At 38.6% G+C, this 18,212-nt stretch overlaps 2 protein-coding genes across 3 annotated transcripts; both read right to left on the bottom strand.

Annotated features, from left to right (window-relative positions):
- Positions 1 to 1,789: 1,789 nt before the first annotated feature.
- b4galnt1a (beta-1,4-N-acetyl-galactosaminyl transferase 1a) lies at positions 1,790 to 7,494 on the bottom strand. The gene is made up of 11 exons (XM_077615686.1): positions 7,359 to 7,494; positions 6,303 to 6,517; positions 6,047 to 6,229; positions 5,470 to 5,576; positions 5,313 to 5,350; positions 5,036 to 5,216; positions 3,276 to 3,368; positions 2,822 to 3,009; positions 2,619 to 2,759; positions 2,267 to 2,504; positions 1,790 to 2,161 (listed from the first exon to the last, which is right to left on the bottom strand). The coding sequence occupies exons 2-11, from the start codon at positions 6,515 to 6,517 to the stop codon at positions 1,950 to 1,952; spliced, it is 1,596 nt and encodes a 531-aa protein (XP_077471812.1). The 5' UTR covers positions 7,359 to 7,494; the 3' UTR covers positions 1,790 to 1,949.
- Positions 7,495 to 16,137: 8,643 nt separating this feature from the next.
- Positions 16,138 to 17,960, bottom strand: tac3a (tachykinin precursor 3a). Of its 2 annotated transcripts, none has more exons than XM_077601882.1 (7): positions 17,867 to 17,960; positions 17,548 to 17,663; positions 17,349 to 17,454; positions 17,246 to 17,269; positions 17,126 to 17,179; positions 16,785 to 16,851; positions 16,138 to 16,499 (listed from the first exon to the last, which is right to left on the bottom strand). In XM_077601882.1, the coding sequence occupies exons 2-7, from the start codon at positions 17,647 to 17,649 to the stop codon at positions 16,481 to 16,483; spliced, it is 372 nt and encodes a 123-aa protein (XP_077458008.1). In that variant the 5' UTR covers positions 17,650 to 17,663; positions 17,867 to 17,960; the 3' UTR covers positions 16,138 to 16,480. The 2 variants fall into 2 exon arrangements, with proteins under 2 accessions (XP_077458008.1, XP_077458015.1); XM_077601889.1 differs by having other exon boundaries at positions 17,349 to 17,451.
- Positions 17,961 to 18,212: the final 252 nt, after the last annotated feature.

The following is an 18,212-nucleotide window of genomic DNA, read 5'->3' as shown; positions in this document are numbered from 1 at the left end:
CGGTTCTCTGTGTCCGGGTTTTTGGCGCTGGTGTGTTATTTAAATAAGAACAGCTTTAATTAGGACAATTGCAGTTGAATTATTGTATCTTTCTTTGTATAAACAACATACTGTTCATCTGTCAGATATCAGAGATATATAACATGAGAACACTAAATTCACAATATTCTCAAAAATACACACACACACACCCACGCAAAACATAGCGGCAAAAATAAGTCAAAGCTGACATTGCATTTCCAACTATTAAATTAAGAAAACAAATGTGGGAATGAGACATGGGACAAGAATTAAAATGACTGTGCTGAGCCGAGGCCTGTTAAAAGTTATTATTATTAATTATAAGAGGGAGAAAGGGCCAACATCAATGTGTCCATCTTAATTGTGAATTACGCTACAGGAACAAAGCAACTGTGTAAATACTCACTCCCTTGAATTGACAAAAGGTGAAACATGAAGGCAATTTTCCGCAACGTGTAAAAACTTCCTTAAGCTTTGGAGTTTTTCAAAATGTGAAAGTTAAATCAAAAACCACTGAGCTAATGTCAGTGGTCATAACATGAACTCGGGAGGAAAAAAATACATTTTAATATCTGCGATGAACTGGCCACCATAAGATTTTCCATAATTGAGGATAGGCTCCAGCACCCCCCGCAGCCTTTGTGAGGATAGATGGTACAGGAAATGAATGAACATGTTATTATTGGGGCAGATATTTGAAGTTTGTGTTGTTTTTAGGCCCTTTGGAATGTCCACCACAAAGGAATTATTGGAATTATTAATAAAATAAAATCATTTAGCCAAACAGGCTAAATGTGTTTGGAACCACTAAATCAAATCAATTGTGAAATGTAATGCCTGACAATTTTTTTTTTTTTAGAGTTTTTTGTGCCGTGAGAAATTACAAGTGAAAAATACATCAAAATCAACTTTTGGTGACATTAGGTAGGTGTAAAAAAATGATTTCAAAATACTTTTGTCTTGTATTTTATTGGATTCCTAGTGATAATAAACAGATTGATGAGAACGATAAATGTAGGGGACATAGTTTTAAATTACTAGTAGAAGATTTTCAGCTGGTGCTGTGCCTTGACAATTTTTCAATGCAAATAAATGTGCCGCAGCTCAAAAAAAGGTTGGGGAAACACTGCCATAAGTCAACCACTACCATTGACAGCAATTTGCGTCAAGTCAATTTTATTCAAAATAAAATCAATGCCTATTGCCGTCAATGGCACTGAAACAGGATCATTTGTTGCCAACCCTCCTGGTTCCAATGGATTGGGCCTCTACTGCCCTCTATGACTGCCAATTAATGAAGAAGCACATCGGCCTTGTTCCGTTTTTTATCATGTCTTCATTCATTGGTGAACGTCGATTGTATTTGACACGCTTAATGGAGTTCCTGTATATTTTGGAAATAATGTTAAAATGTTTCTTAAAATTGACCTGTACAATTATTGGTTTTGTGATGTAGATAGGATGGAAATCAAATTTGCATTACATTCTATTTTTTTAATTCCTTTTTATTTTTCATTGTTCAACACTGGAAGATACACACTGTCATGAGGCACAAATATTAACCGCAAGGTGGCGTTATGCTCAATCGTTGAACGATGCCAGCACCATGTCACGAGCACTTGATGCAGAGAAATTTCAAGACAAGAATGTCTTTAGAATGTGACAAGAATCGCCTGCGAGGTTTTTTGTCATACAAAAATGGATGCATTCCCCATCAAAAGAAATGAAATGAAAATTATAACTTTACCTTCACATAATCACACTGCTATTGACATCATTGGATAACTTTATTCATCCCGTATTCGGGAAATTTCGTTGTCACAGTAGCAAGAGGGTGAGAATGCAGAAATAGGAAAGGCATTTTAGACATAAATAGATAGGTAATAAGTAAGTTAATAAATAAATACATGAATAAATACCATGTGAAATTAGTTCCTGGCCATGCATTTGAACCTGTTGGTGAAGTAGAAAACTTCATCATGAATGTGATCCTCAACATCACTCTTGGAGTATCGAAACTCTTGATAGGCCTTTTCAGAAGTTGTTTTAGTCCATGGCAGTTTGATCTTAGATGCGTGGTTCACGACGACATCACTGCAGGAGCCAATGTGGAGTGAGCCCAGCCCGTCAATAAAGAACTCTTTGAGGATTAAAAACAAAAAAAAAGTTTTCTTGCATGCTTCCACTTAATGAGCGTCATGACAAATATCACCAGACCAGAATTTTGGGAGACAGAACTACTCACCCAGATGCCCGCGGCGAGACAGGCGTGGGTTAAAGCCCACCTGCTGCACTTTTTCCGTTCTTCCCATGAAGAAGTTGATGACCACGTCAGCAACCACGCAGGTGGGAAATCCCTCAATGGCATGATGATAGCCACCCATAATATATATACAGTCACCATCTTCACCCCCCTCTTTCACTGAGATGGTGTGACGGAAAGTTGTCGTCCAGCCAGTTACCTCTCGGACTGCGCCTCCAACCTGTAGCATTTAAATCACCAAGCAATGTTAAAATAGCAAGCATCATTTCAGGATTACAACGATTTCCACTTGTGTTGTTTTATTGCTGCCACACCTATGTAGTAATTCTCTTACCAGATCGAGACTGGTCCCCTCAAGGATGCCCACCATTTTCTCCAGCTTGGTGTCCGCGGTGAAGATGAAATCATCATCCACCCAAAGAAGATATTTGGTGGTCACCTGAGAGACTGCCAAATTTCGCCCAGCAAACCAACCCTGATGATAAAATTTGACATCACTGGCAATCACGACTAATAGTGATTTGAATAAATATTTACCTTTCCGAATGGCATGATGTATTGCTCAATGTGAGGACCAGTCACTTGCTGAGGGTGTTCATTATCATCTGCGATCACGATTGTCATGCTTGGATAATATTTACGTATGCTCCTGATGAGATTTTTCAGATGATTGTAACGTAGAAAGGTTTTCGTCACAATGGTGACAAGACTGCTTATATCGCCATCTTGGGAGGAGCCACAGAAGCAATCATTACACTGAAGATTAAAGAAATAAATATGTTTAAAAGGATTACTGTAGAATAGTGGTGTCAAACTATTTTTAGTAACGAGCCCCGTTCGGACGTTAGTTATGTCCGCCAAAGGACTGCCATAATTAATGAATTACACACATGATTTACTTTTCCAGGTCACACACAGTGATGTGGCAGACCGTATCTGACCGCCAGTTTGGGACCCGTGCTGTAGAAGATGACAAAAATACTGAAAAAACCTTTTGGAGATCCAGAGTTGTAAAGACTCGGAACATCAGGATGTCCAATTTTGATGGTGAAAAATGAGCGGTGACCTGCAGTTGTAAACTGAACTGTGGAAAGAAAAAGGAAGCAGCTCCATTAAAACCAGTTTTCATGTTGGTCTTTAAATGGGATTATCATTCTGGGAATAACTACTAATTGGTCCATTGCATTTCGTCATCTTTACCATTGTCATTTTTCCAGTACACTTATTACAGAAATGTGTTTTGTGTCATATTTTAGCTCAAACCATCACAAAGGCTATCTATCAGTGGCTTGGAGGCTAGCGTAAACAGAATATACCCTGACATAAATCTCACACTGCCTTTCGCAACCTTCATTCATGGGCAACCAAACAAAAATGAGACAAGCGCACCGAAATTTAGCCTCACTTTAGTCTCAGATTTACTTCCTTCGTGTGATAACAAGTTGAATGCAAAGCGCTTGTTCTGTTTTGTACAAATGGCAACACAGGAGTCATTGGTTAATTGTATCTTTTGCCACTTTATCACAGAGCTTTTCATTTGTCTGTAAAAAACTCTAAACACCTTTATTAAAAGGTATCAGAATCTTTGTAAGAAATACATTTGTTATCTGGTATTTTTTTGTACAGAATACTTTTCTGACCGGAGTCATATAAGTGGATATGAAAAGAGCGTTTTGTTCTTTACCACTAATTGGATAGCTGGTTCACCCTGTGATAAAAGAGAGTGAGTTATATTGCTGAAACATTTTGCTCAATATTACCGCTATATTTAATGGACCCTTTTGTGGCAATTCATCTAAAAATTATAAAGATGCATCAATGTATTGCAATTCATCAGAGAATGCTTTCAGAAATGTAGAATTAGTATTCAGTTGTATGACAGATGAAAATAAGGCACATAAAAGGGTCCTTGCATGAGTTAGGTCCACAACAAACAAGTTCAACTTGTTTTGTAATCACACGGTTCATTTTGGAAATCAATCGACATGCCATTCATCGGTTCCAAAACTGCTATCCCCAAAAGGTTTGTTTTTGAATACAAGAAATATATTTTGATGGTACCTCATCAGAGCATGTAAAACTACTACTTGTAAAAACAAATAAATACAACGACAGAATTAAACCATTAGTGCAATTGAGTTTTATATTAGTTAGTTGCATGTGTTGTGACAACATTTTAATTGAAATGTCTGTTAAATAAAACATTTAAAAACTGCCACATGGATTCTGTTCATTATCCAGTTGATGGCATTTTCCATTATGCGTTAACATAAAGCTACCAGACTTAAAGGCCAAGCTAAAAGGGGCAATTACATAATTCTGTTTAGCATGACAGTAAACTTTATTTGGGAGGGTTATTAAATCATTGGTTGCTGGTGACAGCAATATATGTTTTGCATCCATTTGCTGTTTGTGACCAAGGTTCAACTAGACTAGAAGAAGGCCAAAGTCCTTTTATTGTCTTTCTGATACATTCACATGAGTGCGAGGCGGCTAGTGGTTACTCTTTTTTTTTAAAGTGACTTGTCATTTTCAGTTCCAAGACTAATTATAACTATATGGCCCTGGGTTGAACAATCCCTATTCGAGTTATGATGTCTCTGTCTATCTTCTCTAGGGACGTGCAAATATATGTAAATTAAAGTGAATTCAACATAACTTTTCGAGCCAACAGTGTTGATTTAGATCTGTTTGTAACGCCGCCTTTTGTATTGCATGAGATTTTTTGCATGTGAAAAACAAATAACACACCTGTGTCTGCTGTTCTGGGATGGAATACTGTGTTTGTATAGGTGATGAATTGCAGCTGCCTGTTCAGAGCAGCGAGAACAGCACTTGACAGGCTCATGTGCATCTTTCCGTCTCCTTTAACCAAGACCCCGTCCACAGTAGCAGCCACATCAAAAGTACCCAGTGTTGCGGTCAAATTGACCTGTAATAGATTTTGGGGAAAATAAGAATTAATCAATACAATGCTCATTTTTACTTTATTCAAAGTTATGCAGAATGACATGAAGGCTGAACTTACAGCATGGTTTGATCTTGGTTTATCTAGAAGAACCAAACCTATGAGAAAAATAATAGTTTGAGGTACATTCAAACAAAACATAGAACAATATTTCTAAATGAAGGGGAAATGTGCATTTAAATCATAGTTCTGATTCATTTTTGAATCCAAGCGTTACCTGGTATGATGATTGTGTTGAGTGGACGCACTGCTACACCCTGAGAGGGAAACTGAAGAGGACTATTTCCCTTATTCACAATCAACACATCTGCAGGACTGATGGACCTTCATATATGCAATACTGAGTTAGTCATTGGGGAGAAAAAACGGCATCATTGGTGGCCAGTGAAATCAACAATGCATAATTGTGTCTATAATCACTTTACATGTCTTTTTTTCTAAACAACACCTAACAATTGGGGATTAGTCAACTTAAAGAAAGCAGTTGACTAAACTTTGCTTTTCACTGCATCTTTGTGCTTGTGGTTAGGATGTGGTTTGTTCTTGAGATTAGTCATCACCTTCCTCTTCGCGAATCCAAAGGTTTGATTAGTAGACTGGAATTTACTTATATATTTTATCTCTCATGATGACACCAAATAAAATAAGCAAGCTTCCAAGCAGATAAAAAAAGTAAATAAATGCGTTTTTAAACACTATATACATCATAACAGTTAGTAGTAGGCATAAAAGTATTTATCCTACAGATAACTTATTTGTTCAAACCGTCCTTATGTTGCAAAACAACAATTTACCTCAACTGAAAACGGTGGTATTCGTGAGCTCTGAGGCGTTTCACAGCCTCAGGGTTAGGATGTGATTGTAAGTATCTCGAGACTAGGTTGTGGGCCTTTACACGTGGGAAGAGCAGGTTGGAGAAAGGCAGATGAAATGTCTGGTTATCAGACATGCACACACACGTATTTCTTGCCAAGCGACTGTAACGGAAAACAAATATGTGATGACCAACAGCCCTGCAAATGCAGTAAATTGTTATTAGATACAACCTACCCTGCGACATCCTCCTTTATATGATATGAAATGTCACTGTGATTATTAAAGCCATCCCAAATGCTCTCCATAATGACAATCTCCATTTCACGTTTAATTCTTGCCTTTGCGTCAACCTTTGAGCCCCTCGGTGGGCTCCATAAATAAAACAGCATGATCAACAGGTAACTGCTGATGACAAGTAGTCCCAGACATTTTTTGCAGCTGACACGCATCTAGAGTAAAGATTACAACATATTGCATTATGTCAAAATACAAGTAGTACATGGAATACAAAAACATGTTACGTTTTGTTAAAAAAAACAAGGATATGTCATTTACACAACTAAATTTCCCCTTTGCAATTAGAGAAGTAATTGTGTCATGTTTTGGAAAGTTGTGAAAGTGGAAGCGGAAAGTATTTTACAACAAAGTACATACAGTTTGTAAAACACTGACACAATTGGAATTATTTTCTTTTTCTTTTATATTCTAAAAAATGGGCGAATTATATTTTTGGGGTGTTACAAATGTAAGGTGTTGTGTGTGTGTTGTCTGATTAATTTATCATAAATCATGTGATAAAATGTCTCTTGTCTTTTGCTTAATAACACAATGCAGCTGCTATAAGCAATGGATAGAAGATATCACTAGGACAGTATCTAAAAAAAATCTCATAATAAAAGACACTTTTAACCGTAACCGAGGCAAAAGAGTAGCTAATAATTTTGAATCAAGTAAGTAAAATGAAATGGAGAAACTACTAATCTAAACAAATGTTTCAAAAAGTGTGGCAAGACAGAGCATGTATTTGAACGCGAACACAGGCGACACTCATCAAGCAGCAAACCAACTGTAGCAAATTATAATCGATTAATTAAGCCGCTAATGATCAGCTCGAATAAGTAAAAGTTTGATTCAAAATGTGAAAACCGCGTGTCAGACTTGAAAGCGTGCTTATTAAAAAAATGTCCCGATCAAATTCACTAACGTGGCAGATTTCTCCGTGGGCGAGTGATACAAAATTATTTACATTTCCTGCATATATACATATTTTTATTTATTTATTTATTTTACCGGGGACGGCAGCTTGACGACTCTGTCCGGTCTTGGGATCCAACTCGAGTTTACTCAGAGGCGTGGGCGACATATCAAGAGTGTTTGCGATTAACGTGTAGCTGCTTGTAGGTGGGCGTCTCCTCAAGCAGCGGAGGTCGTCCCAACATCGCTGTCATTTACAGGAAGGCAGATGCGGCTGCATGGCAGAATTGTCCGTTTATTTCATGCCAAATTTAGACGTATTGTAGAGAGCAGACTTGTAGACTTGAAGCAAAATTTAACGCCATATTCCAAGTTATCAGTTGTCTTGGAAAAACAAACTTAGTGCATGCTGTTACCCCCTTATAGGATAAGACACTATATTCATTCAGTACCGCTTATCCTCACAAGGGTCGTGGGGGTGCTGGAGACTATCCCAGCTAACTATGGGCACCAGGCACCTGGAATGGTGGCCAGCCAATCGCAGGGCACAAGGAGACTGACAACCATGCACACTCACACCCATACCTAGGGGCAATTTAGAGAGCTCAACCAACATACTGTGCATGTTTTTATTTTTTGTGACAGGAAATTGGAGTACTTACTACCGAGAGAGAAAAAAAACAGGCAAACCGAGGGCGAACATGCAAACTCCTCACGGGAAGGTCGCAACCTACCTAGGATATATAACTTAATTGTTTTCTATATTTTTAGGAATAATAAAACGATTCATTCATTCATTTATCTTCCGTACCGCCCTTCCTCGAAAGGGTTGCGTGGGTTGCTGGAGCCTAACCCAACTGTGTTCGGGCAAAAGACAGACGTCACCTAGACTGGTCACCAGTCAGTCGTAGGGCAAACAGAGAGACAACCACTCACACTCACACCGAGTGGGAATCAAACCCAGACTGCCAAAATCAGGCAGAAGAACCAGTGCACCATCAGGTGATTAATAAAATGATAAATTCATGAAATGATATTCATCCTTTTTTTCCCCAAGATGGCGCCGTCACGCGACAGCCGGTGGCAGTAGCTCTGTCTACTCTTATTTGTTTTTCGTGTTTTACAGCCTTTCTATCTTTTTTTATTACATTTTAAAATTTCTTAATACATTCATTTTTACTTTACTTTGTACTTTTACTTTAATGTTTTTACAACTTTGTGAACAATACGCAGCAGAAGGAGCAACACCTCAATGCCGCTGGAAATTCGGAGCTGGACAAAAGTGCCGGGAGAAGAAGCGACGCTTCAGACCAACCATTCCATTATGGGATAAGATGGAAAAGCTGTCGGCGCTAACCAGGCCGGAAACGGAGTCGAGGGGTTCTAATCTGCAATGTCTGGTGTGTCTTGTGTCTGTCTTCCTACTGCGGCCAGGAAGTTTATTGTTTTATTTATATCTTGCAACTGTGACAATGAAATTTCCCGAATACAGGATGAATAAAGTTATCCAATCCATTCATTTTCCAAACCGCTTATCCTCACGAGGGTCACTGGGGTGCTGGAGCCTATCCCAACAAACAACGGGCACCAGGCAGCGGACACCCCAAATCGGTGGCCAGACGATCGCATGGCACGAGGAGACAAAAAAAAAAAATTCACACTCACACTCATACCTAAGGGCAATCTAGAGTGTCCAATCAGCCTACCATGCATGTTTTGGGATGTGGGAAGAAACCAGAGCACCCGGAGAAAAGCCACACAAGCCCAGGTAGAACCGGGAAAGAGGAGGACTGTGAGGACGACGCGCTAACCACTCATAAAATTTTATTGAAAACTAAATGTTTACAACTAAAAAGGAATAAAAACAGAACTACACTCTGATTAAGGCCAACAATAGATGTTCAAATAATATAAAGGTGCTACGAAATGCCACAACAAGAGACTTCAAAATGAGGAAGGAATCCTTGGGCTTTCTAGTCTGTTGTTCTGTCATTCTATCGGCATGTACTAGCCACTGCAGGGCTATAAAGTTAGGAATGTCAATCAACTGCGAACCTGACGCGCCTTTGTCCAAAGTTCAAGGGAGGCGTCTGAAAATAGGAGTGAGAAGTCAATAGGAGTTTAGCTCTCAAAACAAATGAAGGTCCACCGGATCTTCTCAAGGGAGGTGTGCGAAACACAGTGAGAAGTGGATAGTCAAGGACCCGAGTCTCAAAACAAATGAAGGTCCAGCGGATCTTCTCTATATTCCAGCTGTCCAAGAGGAGTGTTGTTTTAGGCTAACTCAGGAGCGAGCATTTACACGGTTGCAAGCAGATGTACTTTGCTTTTCTAATGTCAATAAGCTAAGTGAAGCAAAGCGTTCTTCATTGCAAGCAAATATATAATATAACCCTAACATTCTAAGTAAAGCAAAGCGTTTTTCATTGCAAGCAAATATATAATATAACCCTAACATTCTAAGTAAAGCAAAGCGTTCTTCATTGCAAGCAAATATATAATATTGTAAGACTAATAAGCTAAGTAAAGCAAAGCATTCTTCATTGCGAGCAAATATATAATAATGTAAGACTAATAACCCTAACATCCCCCCCTGTTATTATATATTGGTATGTAATCCCATAATCTTTTTTTATTTATGACAAATACAAATACACTTGGGGGAAGTCCGTTGTCGTAAACGGAACAAACACTCCACCCTCACGTTTGCTATCGATTGGCTGTTTGCTGCTCATGGGAGCATCGGGGGCGCTGGCTCGCGGCTCCCTTTTAGCTTGTAGTATCTGTCGTCGCAACCGCTTTGAACGGCGCATATGATAGAGTTGCTACCGGGGATGCTATTGCAGGGAGTTGCGAGCCAGTGCCCCTGATGTTCTTATGAGCAGCGAACGAGAAGTAATATAATACTCCTCGTATTAGATAATAATAACAGGAAATGCAGCAGCTGAGTTTACCCACGTATTGATTGTGGGTAAAGTTTTATTCTGAGTAAGAGTGCCATTGCCTGTCGGCGTTGTGTGCATGAGTATACTTCATTACCCAGAAAGCCCTCTTTTTCCCGGGCATGCGCGTTGTGCATTTCCTGGTCTGAATAACTCATTGGATGCTCGTAGATATTGTTATACACGAAAGAGATGCAAAAAAGACAGGCGAATTATTCGATCAAAATTTCCGTCGTAAGACGAGAATATTGTATGACGAACGGTCGTATGACGAGCTATGACTGTACTGGTAAAAACAGTCAAACTAAAGCACATAGTCCTGTTTCTTTTTTGACAGGAGTTATATAATTTATTTGCCCCACTTCACCACCATAAGCCAAAACGTGGAATCAGTGGCACAGTTTGTCTTGGACAATGGGCACACCATGTCTCATCTACCGCATCCAGATTCAGACCATGCCCTGTAAGGTTCAAACAGGTAAAGTTAGCACAGTGGAAAAATTGGCTTGCCATTCACTGCTTTCGTAACAGGATGGACACCATTTCAATATTTTTCATTTTCTCTATAAGCAGGACACTTTTTTTTCTCTTGTAAAAACACTTCCCCCAAAGAATGGTGATTGATGGAGTTGTTATATCTGATCGCCTATTTCTTCATTGCGAGCAAATATATAATAATGTAAGACTAATAACCCTAACAGGTCTGATGCCCTCAAAGGCAGTCCATGTATAAATATATAATGAGATTTATATTTATTTTATTTATATTGATATAATTTTTAATGGCGGCCCAGTGGCGCGAGTGGTTAGTGCGAGTGGTTAGCACGTCAGCCTCACAGCTCTGGGGTCCTGGGTTCAAATCCGGGTCACATCCACCTGTGTGGAGTTTGCATGTTCTCTCTGGGCCTGCGTGGGTTTCCTCCGGGTACTGCGGTTTCCCCCACATTCCAAAACCATGCATGGTAGGCTGATTGGACACTCTAAATTGCCCCTAGGTATGGGTCTGAGTGTGCATGGTTGTCCTTTGTCTCCTTGTGCCCTGCAATCAGCTGGCCACCGATTCAGGGTGTCCCCGTCCTCAGGCCCGGAGTCAGTTGGGATAGGCTCCAGCACCCCCCGTGACCCTAATGTGGATAAAGCGGTTCAGAAAATGAGATGAGGTCTGTTTTAACACTGATCCTTGATCATTTCTGAAACCTAAGACTGACATTGGAGGATGAAAAAGCTGTTTAAAAATTGCTATTGCGGAAATTCCTCAAAAACCTTCGTGTCAGCAAATAACAGGAAAAGGAAAGACTGAAGCCATTGCCAAATAATTTGTATATGCTTATGTCATCAGATGTGCCATTTCAATCCTGCTGTTGAGTAGTCCCCTATCCCAAATAGGAAAAAAATGGAAAAACAGGATACTTTGTGTTCTATTACATTAATCTGAGCCTTGACATGAATAGAAAAACAATATTAAAGTAAACAAAATTAAACTCAAACCAAAGAGACAAAAAAAGGGAGAAAATTGGAGTTGCGCCAGGGGAAGAATAGCACCACACTAAAATAAAAATGTAATTTCACTCATCCTGTGAAGAACAGAGACATGGTTGGAGAGTATATTTAATTTTAAAAATGTTTTTCTGCCTTCAAAGTAACACTGGGATGAATGTTTTATTTCAAGGTTTGTTGTTTGTGAACGTTTGATGTCAACTTTTAAACCTGGTCACATGTGTTTCAGTGCTTTATAAAGGAACCTGGGTTTTAATTCACATATTGAGCCTGCAAGTTCCATGCATCTTCGTTTTCAAATAGGACTCCAATGACAACACGTTCTAATCTAAACAATTTATTATTATCCAAGTCTGAGGAGTCAAATACAGCGCGCTGGTTGGAACAAGAATGCGGAAGTCTCTCTCTCCTGCAAGCACCAATATACAAGTTGAGGACAAAGAAGACCCATCCTCCTCCGTCTTATCAGCCGTCCATCATCTCGTGTCCATCGTCCCTTATGTTTGGGGGACCTGGTTTCCCAGATGTGTCCTGCCTCCTCTTCTCGGTTATTCCGTCGACAGGGCCCTCCTTGTGTTCGTCTTATGTCCCCCTTTTTATGACCTTCCCTACCCGCATCAGTGATAAGGCCATGAATTTTCCCTGCTGGACAAAACAGACTACAGTGGTACCTCGTCACACGACCGCTCATAATACAATATTCTCGTCTTACGACGGAAATTTCGATCGAACAATTCGCCCGTCATGCGATCAAAATTTTGTGATGCGACCAAGCCAGGTGGCCATGGCACTGTCTTTTTTGCATATCTTTCGTGTATAATAATACTACGAGCACCAAATGAGTTCTTCAGACGGGTTGCGACCAGGAAACGCACAACGCGCATGCGCGGTAAAAAGAGGGCTTTCTGGGTAATGAAGTATACTCGTGCACACAACGCCGATAGGCAATGGCACTCTTTCTCAGAATAAAACTTCATTACCCACAATCAATACGTGGGTAAGGTCAGCTGTTGATTTCCTGTTATTCTTATCTAATACGAGGAGTTTTATATTACTTCTCGTTCGCTGCTCATAACATCCAGCGGCACCGGCCCGGAATTCCCTCCTCGCAATATTTCCGGTCGCAACTCTCTCTCATAGGCGCTGTTCAAAGCGATTGCGACCAGACCCATTACAACGAGGGAGTTGCGAGTCGGTGCCCCCGATGTCCCCACGAGCAGCGGAGCGATTGCTAAAATGTACTACAAGACTATTTCTCGTTGGCAAGTGGTCGTGGGTTATCCTATTGTGAGGACATTTGTGTGAATCATTTTCGGAATATTTTAAGGGAATACATAGTACAACAGCAAACAGCCCATCGAAAGATTACAACAAAATTAGAATTCAGTTTTGTGTAAAGTTACATTAAACGTATGTTTGAGTGTCTGTATATATTAATCCAAGTTAATTTAAATTTGTTTGTTCCGTTTACGAGTGCGTTGTCGTGGGAAAAAAAACGACCCCCCCACACCCCCAAACGTCTCTGTCTCCCGTTGGCGAAATCTGTCCAATTTTAGTTAGATTAAACACATTTTATTACTATTAAACCACTAGTTATGTGTTACTTTGTTAATAGATGGCGAATTAGAAGAAATAAAACATTTTTTCCAATCCAATATCCTGTTATTGGTGTTTTTTCAGTGGGTTGGTACGAATTAATTTGTTTCCCATTCATTTCAATGGGAAACGTCCGCTCGAGTTACGAGAATCTCGTCATACGATCTCAGTCCCGGAACGGATTAAGATCGTATGTTGAGGTACCACTGTAATCTCTTTTGGCAGTAAATAGTCTTAACATTTGTTTGTTGACTATTAACAATTAAACATGAAGCTAGCTAGTTCTTAACCGCAACTAGGATGTATTTTTCTTAAAAATTAATGGTCAATTATTTATTGGACCAGCACAACCCGAATTCTCCATGTACTGCCCATCATTAGTCCGAGCCTGTTCTCAATTCACTTAACAATACAACCGATTATGAGACGTCAGATGTCCAGAGTGATGTTAGTGATGAGGAATTGTCTACTAGTGACTTTGTCTTTGTAGAGTTTGCAGGTAAAACAAATCTTGTCGGAATAATAGAGAATGTTGAGAGTTTTGAGATCAGTGCAACGTTTTAAAAGAAAACACATCCGAGGTAGGTGGATGGAAAGGCCACCTTCAATTTTTTTTAGGTTGCCCGAGTGCTTGCGTGCTTAAAAAATGGCTCTCGACTGCATTCTTGCTGAAACTTGTTTGTCAACTCTCGCTCCACTCCTTGAAATAATCAAAGCGATGACTTTTGTGCTTGGATTTTGTTTGCCTTTGTGTAGCGTTTTGCCCCAACCCAAAAAACAAACAATGGAACAAGTGTCGTAAGATCTGTCTGTGCATTGTGAAATAGCTTTACAAGTCATGATGATATACGTGTTGGGGACCACACCACGACATTAACCTTTTTTAGGTTGCGTTCTTCTTGTTTTGTATCAAAGAAGTGTATTTTTTTTGTTCTTCAAATCTTTCATTAATGTTCAATATGTGATTATGTATTGATTCTCAATTTCAATTTCAATTTATTCTGTCTTGCTTAATAGATCTACCATTTCCAACATACTAATGCACTGGTGATATAGGATCCAGAGTGATTGTTCTCTCCCCAATGGTTCACCTTCATGTCGCATAATAGTCTGTGGACATGAAGTATTTTATTTTGTTAGGGGGGCATCTAGTGGTCGAGAGTGTTGAAACAATATAGTATTGGGTCTCAGTTGCCTTCAAACGTGATTTCTTTGACTTTAATCCTCAGTATTGTATTTCTATGCGGTCTGTTTTGTTCAAATCAATTCAAACAAATGTAAAAACAAACACACAAGATACTTTATTTTACTATGTAGAAACAGGAAAATTTCACCACCAGGGAAATTAGAATGTTCAAAATGATATTATGGAATAGAGTGAGGTGTCATTTCAAATAAAATAAGGGATTTACATTTTAGGATTTTGGATAATCTATACCTAACTAATACAGAGCTGGCATGTTTTAGGGATGCTGACAACCAATGTTCTTTTGGTGAAACGAATGTGAAAATTTGGCTTATTTGTTTTTGTATTTGTTTTACGATTTCCCCTTTAGTGCTAGGTTTGTGAATTTAAGAAGTACTATGTCATGTGTATTCATTATTTATTTCAAATATTTCAATTGATTTAGTGTAAATGTAAATTTATTGTAGTTATATTTTATATTCTGTAAACTGTTTGACCTGTATTTTTGTATTTTTTGTTGTCCAATTAAAAAAATACTTCCACAATGCTGCTGTTGTTAATAACGATACATTTTAAATATGTAGTATTTCAACATTAATGTATTTTCAAATGGGGTTCATGTGACTTTAATTCCACCTCATTTTACACCGACTTTAATTAAAATCCACCAGCTCACACAAAAATCATCCCAGGGGCAAAGTAATTTGACAATCCTAAAATAACATTTTTGGACAGGACAAGACAGGTAATGATGAGTTTGTCTTTTACAGTAATCCAAAACAAAAGTACATAGAGTGCACGATTGCTTATTTTTTCAAAGGGATGTTAATAAATGAAAACATTTGGCATGCCATGTCTTATACATATTCAAATGAATGTTTATGTACTAAATAGAAATGTTAACAAATAATTTGAACAGGAATATCTGCATTTAAATTGTGCACCTGACCGACCTTGAAACTGAAGTAGAGACGAGGTTACCTGAAAGTACATGATTGCAGTGGACATGACAAAGGGATAATTGGTCAATTTGTTAGGGATGATGCAAATAAATAGATTTGCAATTCCTATGAGACAGATCCATTACGGATCCTGTCATCCAAGTGATTGTCAGTTTATTTATCCTGTAAACACAGAAAAAAATAAAACAAATTGGCTATTGATGTGAAATTAAATGTTTCCGAAGATATTTGCTGCTGTTTTAAAAGCATTTTTGTGGGTAAGAATACATATATTTTTAAACACAACACTAAACAATACTCTTAAATCCCACACACGTTTTTCAATTCTGATCTGTGGTTGTTGTTCCCCTTATTGATGAGTCCTATTCTCGAAGGTTGGTTGGAGGCGACTTGGATAGGCTGGGGGGAGTGGGCATGTGCTTTCATTTTGGGTGCCTGAATTCACCGTACTTTTAGTCATGTATGACATGTACAATTCCACAGGTCAATTCACACCATATGACACAGGCACATTTTGATTGCTGATCCATAAACAAGAGGATAATGATTGGATGTCCCTATACATGTCATGCGCATTATATGATGAAAATGCCAAAACGCCTCATGAAATCTTTCCTTAAAATAATATTCCTTAAGTGATGTCATAAAAAACATAGATTATGGATAAATGCTAAGAATTACATCCTTTTAAATGTTGTTTTTATTTTTTATTTGTCTCCAATCCGCAGCCAGCCGGGATAATAACAGTTATTTTTTTTGTCCCTAGTCACTCTATACTTTATTCAAACAACATCTAAAAAGCATCCCAAATGCGTATATATCATTTTTGAAATATTTGTTGTGAGCTATTTGGAAGAGCAACCATTCTTGAATATTCATTATAATTGCACAAAAGAATACATTCTGTATAAAATAATTTTATTTTCAACTTTGAATCAAGTATAGAGAAGAGTTATTCTTCAGGGGCCACTTGGCAGGGTTATATGATTCATGTTCTTCTCCCTCATTTTGTGGATGTTCTTGCTTTCTATCTTGTCACAGCCCCTGAAGAAACCTGCGGAAAAACACACCAAATCCCATTTTTTTCTTTAATTAAAAAATATATGAACTCCAAATGCTTTCAAATGGTCAAATGTGTTTGACACCCTAGCATGGTTTTCGCTTCGATCATTCAAGGACATACTCAAGATCTTACTCAAAGAGAGCTGAAATGCTCCATGACCACATGAAAACACGAAAGGGAATGGCTACATAAATAGTTTCAATCTGTGAATTCAAAGCTCCAGTGAATGAGACCTCACATACTATAGAATTGTATTGAAAGAGAAAAGTCCTTCACCTCATTCGACACTTGTTCATAAAGATTCCTCTTCTCTCTGGTAATGCTCTCTGCCATCGACCATTGTCTGATGTAAAAAGAACAACAATCACAACAAGAAACAAGTTATGCCTGCACAAATTAGAAAGAAAACATCCTGTGACAACAACATTTTAGCACTGCTAAAGCAGTATTGAATAATCTATGTGAATTGCACCTTAGGATGTTTTCCTTCATTTCTGTCAGCTCCTACTACACTGGTCAAGTGTTCTTCATGATAATAATTGATTTATATCATTGTTTTAATTGTCATCATTGTTTATTGTACAAAATGATCTAATTAAGTTAAATGGCATACTAACCAGGCTCAGAATTTCTCCTTCCCATTAATCCAACAAAGATATCATGCATTTCCCCTGAAAAGAAGCAAAATGACATCATTGTTCATTAAAAAAAAAAACTATCAAATAAGAATTACTTACTTTTTTGTGGGTACTGCACAGCGTCTTCAAAAATAAACAACATTGCATGAAATTTTGTACAGAAATGTGTTGTTATAATTAAATCAATCAATTTAATCCTCACCTGCAGCATCCCTTCTCCCCATCAGACCCACAAAACTGTCATAATCCAAATCACTGTATCTCTTCATGAGATTTTCACGGGGGTTATTTAAACCCAGAATCTGCTGCTGTAGATGAATAGCAATCAAAGCAAAACAGTAATCAATCGATTAATAGAATTCATGGTTATTATTAGAAAAACTTATTTGGAAACAACCTACAAGTGAAGTTAGTTTGGCCGACTCGGGCTCCTCGCATCTGGAGTGACTGCATCGAAGTTTGACGAAGAGAAGCAGGGACACCAGTAAAAAACCTCTTCTCATTTTCTCAGCAAGACCTGCAAAATAACAATTTAATCATCCACTCCCTTCAAAGTTGATTTACTGCTGATTACTGTCCTTTAATCCAGGAACCAAAGACTCTTGATGCGCTTTTGATGCATAAATACGCACTCAAAATGTTGTAAGAATTGCTTGCTCTTGACAAATATAAAGTTCTTAAATCTAGTCCACTGTGCCAGTCCATCCATGGTTTTCTTACCTGTTGTGTGTAGACAAGGTGCTCAGTTGCGTGTCCAGGTGCAATGTGATGGGAGAGCTGCTCCGGATAAATGGGGGGGGTCTTCTGTTCGGGGGAAATAAATAATAACTGGATATCGGAGGAACGCCAATCAGCAAGTAGAACGTAGGTGGAAGAGAAGGTCTTATATCATGCTGCGATGAAAAAAGACATAGCCGGCTCAGTGATGGGTTCTCCCCACCCCTTGGCACACACACACACACACGCACACACACACACGCGCGCACACAGACACGCACACGCATTTACACGCATACATAATGACACCGGCTTCATCACAAAGCCCACACATATTGTGAAAGTATAA

This window comes from Stigmatopora argus, chromosome 1 (genome assembly GCF_051989625.1).
Source record: "Stigmatopora argus isolate UIUO_Sarg chromosome 1, RoL_Sarg_1.0, whole genome shotgun sequence".
Classification (NCBI taxonomy): domain Eukaryota; kingdom Metazoa; phylum Chordata; class Actinopteri; order Syngnathiformes; family Syngnathidae; genus Stigmatopora; species Stigmatopora argus.
The sequence above is the reverse complement of the archived record's forward strand: the minus strand, read 5'-3'. Positions and strand labels throughout refer to the sequence as shown.

Coding starts and splice junctions, on each gene's coding strand:
- b4galnt1a (XM_077615686.1), bottom strand. CDS start 6,517: ATGCGTGTCAGCTGCAAAAAATGTCTGGGACTACTTGTCATCAGCAGT. Junction 5,351..5,469: donor CAACACAATCATCATACCAG/GTAACGCTTGGA, acceptor TTTTTCTCATAG/GTTTGGTTCTTCTAGATAAA. Junction 2,760..2,821: donor ACATCATGCCATTCGGAAAG/GTAAATATTTAT, acceptor TTTTATCATCAG/GGTTGGTTTGCTGGGCGAAA.
- tac3a (XM_077601882.1), bottom strand. CDS start 17,649: ATGAGAAGAGGTTTTTTACTGGTGTCCCTGCTTCTCTTCGTCAAACTT. Junction 17,270..17,348: donor GGGGAGAAGGGATGCTGCAG/GTGAGGATTAAA, acceptor TTATTTTTGAAG/ACGCTGTGCAGTACCCACAA. Junction 16,852..17,125: donor AAGGAGAAATTCTGAGCCTG/GTTAGTATGCCA, acceptor TTTTTACATCAG/ACAATGGTCGATGGCAGAGA.